The following is a 16,516-nucleotide window of genomic DNA, read 5'->3' as shown; positions in this document are numbered from 1 at the left end:
AGAAAGGAAAATCAAACTTGATATATCTCTGGTTCACTCACCCCCAAAATGTTATCTTATTAAAGGCTACAGATACTATTTAATGTAAGAAATCAATTTTTAAATTATTTTAGTGAATTTATAATCACCATCTCATATGGTAAGGTACACTTTGTATGCGTACAAAAACTGATGACCCTTTGTCCTCTGCATGGTCCTTGTTATAAAATGTTTGGCAGATAAATGTTTGTAATGACTTCATATATATTTTTACACATTAATTAGGTCAACTCTAGGGCATACTTTTTGCAAAGTAAATAAACCTAGTTCAGGTAACTTAATTTAATCCATCCCTTCCTGATATTAATGAGTCTGCCCATCTTAAACCCCTCCTGATTTTCCCATTTGTACCTCATATCTCATTGTAGTTTTTCATAATATAGTTCGCCATAATCAAGAAACAGGAAACTCATTTTTCTTATCAGGCAACTTGCATTTTCACTATAGTGGTTGGTCCTTTAAGATAAGATACAGTATTTATATAATAATTGGTATTGACATGTCATGAAATGGACATGAACAACATCCTTCACTGGCGCTGCCACGACAGAGAGAGAAGTAGCACCAGCACAGGCAAGTATTACAATGACGGCATCGTGTTAGTTTAATATAAACTTAGTAAATGTATCAATATGCGGTGATGGAAAATCTTTATCACTGCAATTAATCAATAAAGGTTTTCCAAGGCAACTGTACTTGTAATGTTATAATTCTTACAAAAGGTTCCCTGTGATTTACATTGAGAAACAGGAGGTAGTCTGCAAAGGCTATAGGGGAATTAAATTGCAGACAATGATCTCACCCATCTAAATTTGCATGATACCCACTGTATGACAGCAGGGTCTCACACAAAAGTGTTTACTACCACATAGAGTAGTGCTCACTTTTGTGCGAAATAGGGTGTGAATCGCTGGGCAATAGATGCAAGTCGGGCTGTCATTGCCAGCATATAAACACTGTGGCATGGTAATTTACAACCCTCGCCCACAATTGAATTCCCCCCATGGTCTACTAAGCATGTGTTTTCTCCAGATTAAGAGCTTTTCACCCTACTATATATAAATTCCATAGATCCATGAAAATGTAACTTGGAAAAATGACAAATATCTCTTTCTTAAAAATAAACTTGCAACTGAGGTTAGTGACAAAAGAACTAATCAGTTTTTTATAATAATAATAATAATAATAATAATAATAATAATAATAATAATAATAATAATAATAATAAATTATTTGTTTTACTTTCAACATATTTAAATCTATTAACATAAATTGGACTGAGAGAAAAGCTGCAAATTCCATCAAATGCAACCAACAGTCATAATAAATTTACCAGCCCACATACATTTAAAATACTCCAGGAAAGACAACAGAAACAGGGCTGTAGACAAAAGTTTATTTACACCATACAACATTTTAAATATTTTATACAGAGCTGCAGCAGAGAAAGCCACTATGAGCTTCCAAGATAAAACTGCAATAATAAAGATGTGAAATATATTATTCATATAAAAGTGAGATTATTACTTTATTGCATTTAAAGCAATGAAGAACGTAGCTCAACAAACATTCATTTAATGACAAAAAGTTTGCTTTTTTATATTATAAAGTAAAAAGTGTAGTAATGGCCAAACAGACTGTTATAAATTTTAAAAACTGCATATATACATTGTGCTTCATGGTAAAGTTTTTTGAAAACTAAACCAAATGAAGCTGTTACAACATGAATTGTTGTTTGAGGTTGATCTATAAAGATTACCTTACAAATCCATTCCACGGGTACTTACAACACATGATGGTAAGATTTGTACACCTGGTTCTGCACTAGATTTTCTAGTGAGAGTAGACAAGAAATAAAAAAAAGGAAAAGAACCAAAAAAAACACTGACATTTGGCACATGAAGATCCTGACATGAAGTAGTCACAAAAGTCCAGACGCCAGGCTTCTGAAGTCCCTCATGTGTCAGTGCAAATCACTTGTTGTCTTTTTCAAGTCTGTTTTGTGGTTATGCTAAACCTCTGTTTGAAAGTCGCCTTCCTGTACATCTAAAGGCAAATTCAGACACTTCTCCCATTCAGAGGGTCTAAGTTCTAAAGAATCTTTTGCTTCTGAATCTAATACATTTATTGTTGTGTAATGTTGATATTCACTTGTGTTTTTGAAACTGTCCCATGGATTCTTGTTAACTGCTGGGTTATCCTGTGGATTAAAAAAAATAAAGAAACATATTTAAATATTTCCCAATATGATTAGTAAACTGAAAACTGTAAACATTAGTTGGATCCATTTGGATATACAGTAGCAATCATCTGTGTTCATGAAAAATATTTAACATAAAAAGTTCTTCTTTTTTACTATAAAAACATATGCCATGCCATAGGAGCTGGCTGTGTGGGTGTTGTGGATGCTTGAAAATCCCCACTTTTGTGCACATGAAGGAGCAATCCCAATTATTTTGAAAAGTTGGCTTCAATGTACAGTATAATACACCGGCACTTCTGATTACTTATTGGCTTCTATTGAAATCTAAAGGTGCCTCATACACAGTAACGAGTCCCTATGTGGGCGAGTGAGCATCATGCAGGTGATAATAAGATTTTACTTACTGATAAATCTATTTCTCGTAGTCCGTAGTGGATGCTGGGACTCCGTCAGGACCATGGGGAATAGCGGCTCCGCAGGAGACAGGGCACAAAATTTAAAAGTTTGACCACTAGGTGGTGTGTACTGGCTCCTCCCCCTATGACCCTCCTCCAAGCCTCAGTTAGGATACTGTGCCCGGACGAGCGTACACAATAAGGAAGGATTTTGAATCCCGGGTAAGACTCATACCAGCCACACCAATCACACCGTACAACTTGTGATCTGAACCCAGTTAACAGTATGACAAACGTAGGAGCCTCTGAACAGACGGCTCACAACAATAACAACCCGATTTTTTTGTAACAATAACTATGTACAAGTATTGCAGACAATCCGCACTTGGGATGGGCGCCCAGCATCCACTACGGACTACGAGAAATAGATTTATCGGTAAGTAAAATCTTATTTTCTCTGACGTCCTAGTGGATGCTGGGACTCCGTCAGGACCATGGGGATTATACCAAAGCTCCCAAATGGGCGGGAGAGTGCGGATGACTCTGCAGCACCGAATGAGAGAACTCCAGGTCCTCCTTAGCCAGGGTATCAAATTTGTAGAATTTTACAAACGTGTTCTCCCCTGACCACGTAGCTGCTCGGCAGAGTTGTAATGCCGAGACCCCTCGGGCAGCCGCCCAAGATGAGCCCACCTTCCTTGTTGAATGGGCCTTGACAGATTTAGGCTGTGGCAGGCCTGCCACAGAATGTGCAAGTTGAATTGTGCTACAAATCCAACGAGCAATCGTCTGCTTAGAAGCAGGAGCACCCAGCTTGTTGGGTGCATACAGTATAAACAGCGAGTCAGATTTTCTGACTCCAGCCATCCTTGAAATATATATTTTCAATGCTCTGACAACGTCCAGCAACTTGGAATCCTCCAAATCGCTAGTAGCCGCAGGCACCACAATAGGCTGGTTCAGGTGAAACGCTGAAACCACCTTAGGCAGAAAGTGAGGACGCGTCCGCAGTTCTGCCCTGTCCGAATGGAAAATCAGATATGGGCTTTTATACGATAAAGCCGCCAATTCTGACACTCTCCTGGCTGAAGCCAGGGCCAGTAGCATGGTTACTTTCCATGTAAGATATTTCAAATCCACCGATTTGAGTGGCTCAAACCAATGGGATTTGAGAAAATCCAAAACTACATTAAGATCCCACGGTGCCACTGGGGGCACAACCGGGGGCTGTATATGTAGTACTCCTTTTACAAAAGTCTGGACTTCAGGAACTGAAGCCAATTCTTTCTGGAAGAAAATCGACAGGGCCGAAATTTGAACCTTAATGGACCCTAATTTGAGGCCCATAGACAATCCTGTTTGCAGGAAATGTAGGAATCGACCCAGTTGAAATTCCTCCGTCGGGGCCTTCCTGGCCTCACACCACGCAACATATTTTCTCCAAATGCGGTGATAATGTTGTGCAGTCACCTCCTTCCTGGCTTTTACCAGGGTAGGGATGACCTCTTCCGGAATGCCTTTTTCCCTTAGGATTCGGCGTTCAACCGCCATGCCGTCAAACGCAGCCGCGGTAAGTCTTGGAATAGACACGGTCCCTGCTGAAGCAGGTCCCGTCTTAGAGGTAGAGGCCACGGATCTTCCGTGAGCATCTCCTGAAGTTCCGGGTACCAAGTTCTTCTTGGCCAATCCGGAGCCACGAGTATCGTTCTTACTCCCCTTTGCCGTATAATTCTCAGTACTTTTGGTATGAGAGGCAGAGGAGGAAACACATACACTGACTGGTACACCCATGGTGTTACCAGAGCGTCTACAGCTATTGCCTGAGGGTCTCTTGACCTGGCGCAATACCTGTCCAGTTTTTTGTTGAGGCGGGACGCCATCATGTCCACCATTGGTCTTTCCCAATGGACCACAATCATGTGGAAGACTTCTGGATGAAGTCCCCACTCTCCCGGGTGCAGATCGTGTCTGCTGAGGAAGTCTGCTTCCCAGTTGTCCACTCCCGGGATGAACACAGCTGACAGTGCTAACACATGATTTTCTGCCCAGCGGAGAATCCTTGCAGCTTCTGCCATTGACCTCCTGCTTCTTGTGCCGCCCTGTCTGTTTACGTGGGCGACTGCCGTGATGTTGTCCGACTGAATCAACACCGGCTGACCCTGAAGCAGAGGTTTTGCCAGGCTTAGAGCATTGTAGATTGCTCTTAGCTCCAGTATATTTATGTGAAGAGACGTCTCCAGGCTTGACCACACGCCCTGGAAGTTTCTTCCCTGTGTGACCGCTCCCCAGCCTCTCAGGCTGGCATCCGTGGTCACTAGGACCCAGTTCTGTATGCCGAATCTGCGGCCCTCTAACAGATGAGCACTCTGCAACCACCATAGCAGAGACACTCTTGTCCTTGTGGACAATTTTATCCGCTGATGCATCTGCAGATGCGATCCGGACCATTTGTCCAGCAGATCCCACTGAAAAGTTCGTGCATGGAATCTGCCGAATGGAATCGCTTCGTAAGAAGCTACCATTTTTCCCAGGACTCTTGTGCATTGATGCACAGATACTTTTCCTGGTTTTAGGAGGTTCCTGACTAGATCGGATAACTCCCTGGCTTTCTCCTCCGGAAGAAATACCTTTTTCTGAACAGTGTCCAGAATCATCCCTAGGAACAACAGACGTGTCGTCGGGATCAGTTGGGATTTTGGAAAATTCAGAATCCACCCGTGTTGTTGGAGCACTACTTGGGTTAGTGCTACTCCGACCTCCAGCTGTTCTCTGGATCTTGCCCTTATCAGGAGATCGTCCAAGTAAGGGATAATTAAGACGCCTTCTCTTCGAAGAAGGATCATCATTTCGGCCATTACCTTGGTAAAGACCCGGGGTGCCGTGGACAATCCAAACGGCAGCGTCTGAAACTGATAATGACAGTTTTGGACCACGAACCTGAGGTACCCTTGGTGTGAAGGACAAATTGGAACATGAAGGTAAGCATCCTTGATGTCCAAGGACACCATAAAATCCCCTTCTTCCAGATTCGCTATCACTGCTCTGAGTGACTCCATCTTGAACTTGAATTTTTGTATGTACAGGTTCAGAGATTTTAGATTTAGAATCGGTCTTACCGAGCCGTCCGGCTTCGGTACCACAAATAGCGTGGAGTAATACCCCTGTCCCTGTTGTAGGAGGGGTACCTTGACTATCACCTGCTGAGAATACAGCTTGTGAATGGCCTCCAATACCGTCGCCCTGTCGGAGGGAGACGTTGGCAAAGCAGACTTTAGGAAACGGCGAGGAGGGGACTTCTCGAATTCCAACCTGTAACCCTGAGATACTACCTGCAGGATCCAGGGGTCCACCTGCGAGTGAGCCCACTGTGCGCTGAAATGTTTGAGGCGACCCCCCACCGCCCCTGAGTCTCCAGGGTATCAATATTTTCAGACAGTGACTCCGACCAAGCCACGCCAGCACTGCACATCCAGGCTGAGGCGATTGCTGGTCTCAGTATAACACCCGTATGTGTGTATATACTTTTTAATTTATTCTCCAGCCTCCTATCAGCTGGATCCTTGAGGGCGGCCGTATCAGGAGACGGTAACGCCACTTGCTTTGATAAGCGTGTGAGCGCCTTATCCACCCTAGGAGGTGTTTCCCAGCGCGCCCTAACCTCTGGCGGGAAAGGGTATAATGCCAATAACTTCTTTGAAATTAGCAGTTTTCTATCTGGGGTAACCCACGCTTCATCACACACTTCATTCAGTTCCTCTGATTCAGGAAAAACTATCGGTAGTTTTTTCACACCCCACATAATACCCCTTTTTGTGGTACTTGCAGTATCAGAGATATGCAAAGCCTCCTTCATTGCCGTGATCATATAACGTGTGGCCCTACTGGAAAATACGTTTGTTTCTTCACCGTCGACACTGGATTCAGTGTCAGTGTCTGGGTCTGTGTCGACCGACTGAGGTAAAGGGCGTTTTACAGCCCCTGACGGTGTCTGAGACGCCTGGACAGGTACTAACTGGTTTGCCGGCTGTCTCATGTCGTCAACCGACTTTTGTAGCGTGCTGACCCTATCCCGTAATTCCATAAACAAAGCCATCCATTCTGGTGTCGACTCCCTAGGGGGTGACATCACCATTACAGGCAATTGCTCCGCCTCCACGCCAACATCGTCCTCATACATGTCGACACACACGTACCGACACACAGCAGACACACAGGGAATGCTCTGATAGAAGACAGGACCCCACTAGCCCTTTGGGGAGACAGAGGGAGAGTTTGCCAGCACACACCCAAGCGCTATAAATATATATAGGGACAACCTTAATAAGTGTGTTCCCTTTATAGCAGCTCAAATATTATAAATATCGCCAATAAGTGCCCCCCCTCTCTGTTTTTACCCTGTTTCTGTAGTGCAGTGCAGGGGAGAGTCCTGGGAGCCTTCCTCGCAGCGGAGCTGGGCAGGAAAATGGCGCTGTGTGCTGAGGAGAATAGGCCCCGCCCCCTTTTCGGCGGGCTTCTTCTCCCGGTTTTTTTGGAACCTGGCAGGGGTTAAATACATCCATATAGCCCCAGGGGCTATATGTGATATATTTTAGCCAGAATAGGTATATTACATTGCTGCCCAGGGCGCCCCCCCAGCGCCCTGCACCCTCAGTGACCGCTGGTGTGAAGTGTGCGGAGAGCAATGGCGCACAGCTGCAGTGCTGTGCGCTACCTCATGAAGACTGAGACGTCTTCTGCCGCCGGTTTCTGGACCTCTTCTCTATTCGGTATCTGCAAGGGGGTCGGCGGCGCGGCTCCGGTGACCCATCCAGGCTGTACCTGTGATCGTCCCTCTGGAGCTAGTGTCCAGTAGCCTAAGAAGCAAATCCATCCTGCACGCAGGTGAGTTCACTTCTTCTCGCCTAAGTCCCTCGTTGCAGTGAGCCTGTTGCCAGCAGGACTCACTGAAAATAAAAAACCTAACAAACTTTTTCTAAGCAGCTCTTTAGGAGAGCCACCTAGATTGCACCCTGCTCGGACGGGCACAAAAACCTAACTGAGGCTTGGAGGAGGGTCATAGGGGGAGGAGCCAGTACACACCACCTAGTGGTCAAACTTTTAAATTTTGTGCCCTGTCTCCTGCGGAGCCGCTATTCCCCATGGTCCTGACGGAGTCCCAGCATCCACTAGGACGTCAGAGAAACTATATTTATTGTTTTGTTGTTTGTGAGTGTTCTTGACAGGTCATGTCATTGTCCATCATGACCACTGAAATGACTCTAAAGACATATTGCTAGGAGGTTGTTTGTATTTAGGAAATAAGCTGTCACCAGCATGGTGTGTACAGAAAACCCAGTTAACAAGGAAACACTGCAGGAATAAAAAAAAACTACTGTAGCTTGTCAGGGAAGCTTTACAGATAAAAAAGGACTGAGTAAATTCAGATTTTTACGCAATAATATGCCTTAACATAGATTCGACAAGCATCTGCACACCAAAATGATCATCTTACAAAATCCCTGAAACAGAATGATTTGACAACAGCAGCTTTTTAGGCTGATTTGTTAAGTGCATAAGTGGATTTCTGTCCATCATGACATAAAAGAGGCAAAAGAGGCTTTTGTGCTGTGTTGATGACATAAAAGAGGCAAAAGCCTCTTTTGCCTCTTTTATGTCATCAACACAGCACACAAACCAAACTTATTTCAGATTTTTTTTACTAGAAGGACTTTCGCCTTCCATAACCAGAATAAATTATTCATATGTCTGCAGGTCTGTGTTGGTGATCTGGCACTTCCATAAAAAACCAGAAAGGACAAATACCCTGATGGGCCAGTCCAGCATGAAAGGCTGTCACAGCAGCTGACATACAGAGAGAGTAGGATTGTGCCTCTGTGATGCACAGCACGCCCTAGTGAGGCATGAATTATAGCCCCACTCTGGCCCTAATTTTCAGGGATATAAGATTAAGTTGAATTCCTTTTTTTTCTTATGCCCACTTCAATTAGCTGTGAGCAGTAACATGAACAGCTTCACTGGATGTGTCTCTGAGCTTAATTCAGGTACTATAATAGGCTGATATGTGCACAAGGTGATCTGTGGCAGCAGCTCATGTCTAATTGAACCTGCCCCTTAATCTATCCATAGAAGTTTCTACAGTATTTGCATTTTTTTCTGGAAAATACATTATTGCTTAGGTAGTAGTCTTTAGTGTGAGAGTAAGGATGAACATGGCTGGAGATTTAAATCAATAAATGAGGATGATGGGTTGATGTACTGCCAGGACCAAGAAACTAGAACTGTACCTGTAATTACAAATTGCTGGAAACTAGTGTTCTGTCTTTGGGTTTGAACTCTCTGGAGAGAGGAGTCCAACTCTTAAACTGGCCATACACCTAAATGTTTATTTTGTATAGTGTCTACAAACCTCCAAACAAACACTTATTTTTGTATTTTATACAGTAATATACTGCAGGGACACTGTGGTTATACATTGGTGTAATTTTATCTACAAGCCTACCAGTGTGCATTTTTTGGGGAATTCAAAAGTTACGTAAAACTATATGCAAATGTACCCAAATGTGCATATCAGTAGACCATGTTTCTTTGTTTAGGAACTAATAGAAACTATTGTTTCACCATATATACACATGCTGTTTATGTGATAATTTGTGTGCCTACAAATTACACCAAAGACACAAAGGTGGTAAACAAAATATAAATAAGCTAACATGTTGTGATGACTTTTACTCAACTTTCTAATAATGATGGAAGAGTTGTAACTAGTATTGTAACAGTGCTGCAAGGTTTGCCATAATAGTGTTACGGATTTGTTCTGCTGTGGAATTTTGTCAGCACCAAAAAAATGCACATCCAACAGATGGGTTTCCAACCTCAGGGTCCTGCACAGTCCACTCAGGAAGAAATAGTTAATTTTTAAGTTTGCAGATGTTGTGCAATATACAGCACGCAGCTACTACATTTGGCATGATCTTTAGGTCAACGTCATTAGGAATCCAACTCTTAAACTGGCCATACACCTAAAGTTTTCTCTGTTTAATCTGGCTGGTTGGAATGAAAACCTGGTAATGGAAGGAAACACGCTTGGTGACTGTATTACAAACTGCTATTTTGAGAGCTGACAAAAACCAGTTCTCATTATTTGCTGGTAATTATTCTGGCTTCCCGCCTGCAGAAGAACCTTTGGATAGTTTTCTACTGTGAATTGTGTTTATGTCTAATGTGTGTTAGTGTTTTATCATTAAATTGTGATTGTACTACACGTTATTATTTCTTTTTTACATATTCTCCTGTATTTGTGAGATATTGAAAAGTGAAGAAGAATCCCAAGTGTTTTCTGGATCTCCTCTACTGAATAAGGGATGTATTACTCCTTTTAATTTGTATCTGTATATTTATGATGAGGGAATACTTTCTCTACCACCCAATTTTTTTCTACCTTATGTTCTATGTTTACACTTTTGCACATTATACTCTTAAAAATGATGATGACGATGATAATAATAATAATAATAATCATCATCATCATTATCGTCATTATAATCAGCATTTGCCATTATTAAAGTATCATTAAAATTGCTATTTTACTATAACCAGGTATCAGTTTCCAAACCTCCATACAAAATAGACATGTACTGTAACTGGCAAGATTTTAAGTGAAAAAGTTTCCTCATTTGATCCATAAATCATATGAAATGATGCAAGATAAAAAGATGAATTTAAAATTAAAGAAAGCTCAAAGTAAAGGATCTAAAACAAAACTTTTTTTCTACCTTTAATGCAAAATACATTTAGTGGCATATTCAACTAAGTGAGCATTAGGGGTAATTGGAGGAGATAAAACCTTGCCACCCTGCCTGAATAACCTGCATTTTAGTTATAATTGCGTTTATTTGTGGAACCTCACAGCTTATTAAATATTCCCCTTACAGTATTAAATAATTCTTTTTCATTGCTATTTCACTATTGCTCACAAAGGTAGTCTGTTAAACTGTAACATAAGAAATTACATAACATTCAAGCATTTAACAGCAATGGGCAGAGAGGTTAACACTGGTGATGTTTTGCTATGAATATCTGAATTTAGCCATGAGAAGAATAGTAACCATAACATGTTTCTGGGAGAATTCATAGCACTATTGACAGTAATGTTCTACTAATTTTGTCTTAAAAAATATTGAACAAAGATAACATAATTAGAATTCTAAATATATATATATATATATTGGGAAATTCTAATTCTAATATAATTATCCCAATATATATATATATATATATATATATATATAGGGAATACTGGTCCGGCACTCACTGGTAAATAGCAAGAAGTAAAAAGCGTTCCGGTGCCCTCCAACCAGGCCGGCAGCCCGTAGATACAGAGGAATAGAAATAAGGCGGCACTCAGGAGACTCGTACGTGGTGAAACCAACGGGTGCTTTATTGTTGGTTATTTTTTTAGCAATTTTAGGTCCTGTTTTCCCCATATAGAGTTTCTCATTTTACTCCTCTTATTATGTTATTGCCATCATTGTAATTTTTAGTGCTATTATTATAATAAAACCATGTATATATTTTTATTATATCAAATGAGTAAGCAGTCTACCTATATATGCATGTCACCAATGGTCACTTAATGGTATCTTATTAGCTTTTCCCAATAATTCATTTACCTAGCACAGATACCAGTATAAATTGTATTTAAGATACAGCTGACGCCCTCCATATTACAGGGAGTGACACAAAGGGACTACATACATGGATATATAGCATCTTTATCTGAATTTTGTGACAATCTGGAGGACTGTGCAGTGGCACACTTAGCGTTTAATATACAGGTTGAGTATCCCTTATCCAAAATGCTTGGGACCAGAGGTATTTTGGATATCGGATTTTTCCGTATTTTGGAATAATTGCATCCCATAATGAGATATCATGGTGATGGGACCTAAATCTAAGCACAGAATGCATTTATGTTACATATACACCTTATACACACAGCCGGAATGTAATTTTAGCCAATATTTTTTGTAACTTTGTGCATTGAACAAAGTGTATCTACATTCACACAATTCATTTATGTTTCATATACACCTTATACACACAGCCTGAAGGTCATTTAATACAATATTTTTAATAACTGTGTGTATTAAACAAAGTTTGTGTACATTGAGCCATCAAAAAACAAAGGTTTCACTATCTCACTCTCACTCAAAAAAGTCCGTATTTCGGAATATTCCGTATTTCGGAATATTTGGATATGGGATACTCAACCTGTATATATATATATATATATATATATATATATATAATAAAACAAAAAATCTTTAAAAAAAAACCTTAAACATTACCTCACAGTAATTATTTAATGGAACTGATCAGCACAGTAGTTCCCTACATAGTGGTTAACCCGGTAAACAAATGAGAAATGGAGTTATGTTTTTATACTGTACCCCCTGGAGGGTGGCTTTTTAAACAAGGTGGTATATTTACTAAAGTGCGGTTTTATAGAAGTGGAGATGTTGCCCATAGTAACAAATCAGATTCTAGCTATTATCTTGTAGAAGGTTATAAATGATACATAGAATCTCATTGGTTGCTATGGGCAACATCTCCACTTCTATAAACTCACACTTTAGTAAAAATACCCGAAGGAGTTTAGGTGGCTTTCACTTTCAATCATTTTGTGAAACAGTGTTAATGATCAGAAAGAGTCTAGTTCTTACAGATGTATTGTAGTTGTATTGGATTGAACATAAACATTTTTTTATCAATAAAATAATGTGGACATATAAAGTAGGGAGTTCATGTGTATTTTGCTAATGTAAAATGTATTTATGTAAGTTTATATATAACTTAATTTCAGTTATAAATGTATAACAAATGTGTACATTTTACCCATAAAATCTAGATAATAAATATCTTCTTTACAGTTGTATAGAAATATAAACTATGCATAACTGTGGTGGAATTGTTTAATTTTTGACAGTATTACTTCTTGAAACAAGATATATATATATTTTGCATCAGGAATTTATTTTTTTTCTTCCCAAATTAACTTACCATACTTCCAGTATTTGGTATATCCCGAAATCTGTCCAGAGTTTGAAATTTCTGGTTTAGTTCCTGAAATAGCTCCATATGCCTCTTTCTAGTATGCATGACCTTCTGTAAAAGAAATAACAGTTATTTTATATTTATTTTGACATACTGTAGTTAACATTTTTTAGTGTGAATTAATCATTAAAAATATAACTAGAATTAAAATATGTTAAAAACATTCTTCTTCTAATATTAATATGCAAACTTACATTGATTATATAATTTGAGCAAAAAACAATCATTTTGATTTGTTCTGTATTCTATTTGTTGTATATTATTTACTTTGTTGAAAAATAGAGGGAAAGCAATTTAATTTAGAAAACTGCATATACTGTATATTTTGTATAAATTGACAAGTCACAATATCTTCAGAGACCTAACCTGGTTGACTAAATATGTTATAAGGGACCTGATACGAAAGAAGATAAGAAGATAAGATTCAATATAAATGTAAGTCCTTTGTCTTCATAGTTTGAAATAGATTTACTGTTAAGTTAATTCTTTATATATATACATATATATAGAATTTTAAATTGTATGAAGTCTTGTTGTATGCATATTTTTCTTTTTTGTAACTAATATTAGTTTTCAGATTAATGTTCTTCTTCAAATCCTCAATTAGGCTACAGAAGATTATATGAATACAAGATATTATACCAAAACACATAGGTTCTTTAAAATATGTAAATTCAAAACAAAGCAATTTATTCACAGTCATATAATCTAAATCTCTGTGTAGTCCAACCATGTTAACATATTATTTTCTTGTTTCATGAGGTAACTGCCTGAAGGAACTTGTACTTGCCTGGCTGGGTCCACTGTGTTAGAAACTAGGATTTTAATATAAGGCATAGCACGCCAAGGGGTATATTTACTAAAGGTCAATCAATGCTACTCGATCTAAAGCAATGTGCATTTCAGGGGCTAAAAAAATATTTACTAACAGATGTTCATTTTTAAATGTTAGTAATTGTATGTTTTAGCCCTTAAAACATAGCATCAATTTAAATAAATTTTCATTGATTTAAAAAAATCAACCTTTTGTAAATATATTTTAAAGTGGAATGTATGAAGTACTGTATGTGCGCATAAAAAAACAAACAAACATATAATCCAACTCTATATATAGCCCAGTCATGTTGGGATAATATTATTTTAACTGTTTTACCACAGGGGACTTTATTAGAAATCTGAGATACTGTTAGTGGTTGAGAGTACATGGGCTGGCTTGTATAAAACTAACATCTATGGAGGTAGTTCTGTGAAGATGCCATGCTCATGGCAGCAGCGGGAGAGTACTGTCAACACCACCCAACCCCCCCAGTTTGGGTGGGACAGTTTGATATATGGTATACTATGGTTAGCACCGATCGCAAAAATATTTTTGTATGTATACATATATGACATTAATATTGTCACATTACTGTGTTTACGTATCAAAACAGTATGTAAAACTGAATGTGTGCATATTTCTGTAATGTACTGTACTCAGTATGATGTAGGAATTCTCAAGAAAATTTTGCCGTAAAGTATACCAATATTAAAATATAATTTAAATCTGTACAATTGGAACATGACTGTCAGCAAAAAGGAGGAAGTAATGAACTTTTGAAAAAGTATTTCAGGGAGATTGTGAAAGTAACACCTATCAGCGCGGATGTGTACTGATACATCTGAGAGGTGCGTCATAAACATGACTTGCATTCAAATGTAATGAGCCCCAAAGTTAATAAGAACTACTTGTTCAAAAAAAGACACTGATATTTTGCAGGATTTGTTTCTGTATTGTGTTTTACTACAGGTGCCATATACTGTAAGTGTCCATGAAAAACCTTATTTAAAATGCATGTGGCCATAGCGATCATTGTGTCTTATCACCATTGTGCCTTATCACAATGCAGGAATATGACACTGATGAGCCAGTTTCCTTTTTTCCCCAAAAATGTAACAGCTGTATAATGGGGATAAGGTGCAATCAGGGAGATTGATGGTCTATTCAGGGAGTCAGAGAAATTGCTGCTATTTCAGGGAGTCTCCTGCAGAATCTGGGAGGCAACTATGACATAATTATAGCCACACAACTGCAGTGAGTGTAAAGTGAACATAAATATAACTCATAAAACATGTTTACCTTCCCCAAACCCGTACAATACTGTATAAAGTCATAAAACATGTGTGTTTGTATATATATATATATATATATATATATATAAACAGCAGCAGCCGGCACTCCCATAACCTTTTCAATGTGCTCAGGTGCCATAAACAGAAATAAATATAACTCCAACCAAAAACGGCACTCGGAGACAATATAGCAAAAAAAGACTTATATTCCCAAAGGTCAACGTTTCGAGGCTCAAAGCCCCGTCGTCAGGACAAAACAGCAACAGTACACAGTACTGAGCCTCGAAACGTTGACCTTTGGGAATATACGTCTTTTTTTGCTATATTGTCTCTGAGTGCTGTTTTTGGTTGAAGTTTATATATATATATATATATATATATATATATAGGTAGTAGAAGAAGGCGGCACTCAAGCAGACGTATATTGCAGTGTAAAAATGGTCAGTTTAATCCGACATGTTTCGGGGTAATCACCCCGTCCTCAGGGTCATGATGACCCTGAGGACAGGGTGATTACCCCGAAACATGTCAGATTAAACTGACCATTTTTACACTGCAATATACGTCTGCTTGAGTGCCGCCTTCTTCTACTACCTATGCATAGAGGTCTTCGCCTCCAGGAGGGCACCGCAGCATATACCGTCTCATCAGTGTGAGTGCCGAGCACACAGCATTTTAAACATATATATATATATATATACATATACTGTATATATAAACAAAAGCAGAGGCGGCACTCACAGACTTGCAATATATGGTGAAGAAACTGTTATGCACACCAGTGCCTGCAGGAAAGTACTGGTGTCAGAACTGTTATGCACTCCAGTGTCTGCAGGAATGTACTGGTGTTTGAACTGTTATGCAAAACAAATGGACTCACAGACAAACTGGGGAATATGACATAACGTACACAGAAGGTGATAGGGTAACAAAATACACACAAAGTGAACAGAGAAGCCCAGAGGCTAAGGAACTGGGTATCTCCCTTGTATTAGAACTGCTCAGATGGAAATAGCAAGATGTTGTGTTTTAATACGTAGAGAACCCGAAATGCTGTTGCTAAGGGCAACAGCAAAACCCTAAAGGGTTACCAACGGGTGTGGCAGTAAACTCCTTGGTCAGAGATGGAATGATAGACACAAGGAGAGACTCCACAATCCTGATTCTCACTTGCAGTGCACAGGTTTTAGCTTACTGCCACTAAACTGACCCCTGACACCTAGCACAGTGAGACAGGATTAGACAGGCAAGTCTTAGAATACAGCCGCAAACTTGCTAAGTTCACAGAGTAGTAACAGAACCCCAGCAAGCTAAACGACTGACTCCAGTCTTACTGCTAGGTCTGGATTGGCAGAGTGTAATACCAAATCCCCAGGCCTATTTGCAGTAAGCAACAAACAAATACAAAGCTACACAGTACTGGCTAACTTTCATGAACTGACTAACCAACAAAGATTCAGCAGCATCTGCTTACCCTGAAAAGAGGCCTTATAAAGCAGGTGCTGTCCACGCCCCACTCAGACCTCACAGACTGTGAGCACAAAAACCAGCACCGGATCCCCTGCCGTGCACAGAGCCTATAACCACTGCACAGCAAAAGACCCGAACCGGAGTATCAGCTGCGCTCAGGTTACTCCACTAGCACTTGTCTCCCGGT

General features: G+C 39.6%; 1 protein-coding gene across 5 annotated transcripts in view; it reads right to left on the bottom strand.

Moving 5' to 3' along the window:
- Nucleotides 1-1,421: 1,421 nt before the first annotated feature.
- Nucleotides 1,422-16,516, bottom strand: part of ADGRB3 (adhesion G protein-coupled receptor B3) — a 1,362,616-nt gene continuing 1,347,521 nt past the window's right edge. For all 5 annotated transcript variants that reach the window (XM_063916752.1, XM_063916755.1, XM_063916756.1 and 2 more), the window contains 2 exons: nt 12,697-12,801; nt 1,422-2,239 (listed from right to left, as the gene is read on the bottom strand). In XM_063916752.1, the coding sequence (XP_063772822.1) occupies nt 2,051-2,239; nt 12,697-12,801 (294 nt within the window). In that variant the 3' untranslated portion in view covers nt 1,422-2,050. The remainder of the gene's footprint in view (nt 2,240-12,696; nt 12,802-16,516) is intronic.

Source organism: Pseudophryne corroboree, chromosome 4 (genome assembly GCF_028390025.1).
Source record: "Pseudophryne corroboree isolate aPseCor3 chromosome 4, aPseCor3.hap2, whole genome shotgun sequence".
Classification (NCBI taxonomy): Eukaryota; Metazoa; Chordata; class Amphibia; order Anura; family Myobatrachidae; genus Pseudophryne; species Pseudophryne corroboree.
This window is presented reverse-complemented; position numbering and strand designations above follow the sequence as displayed.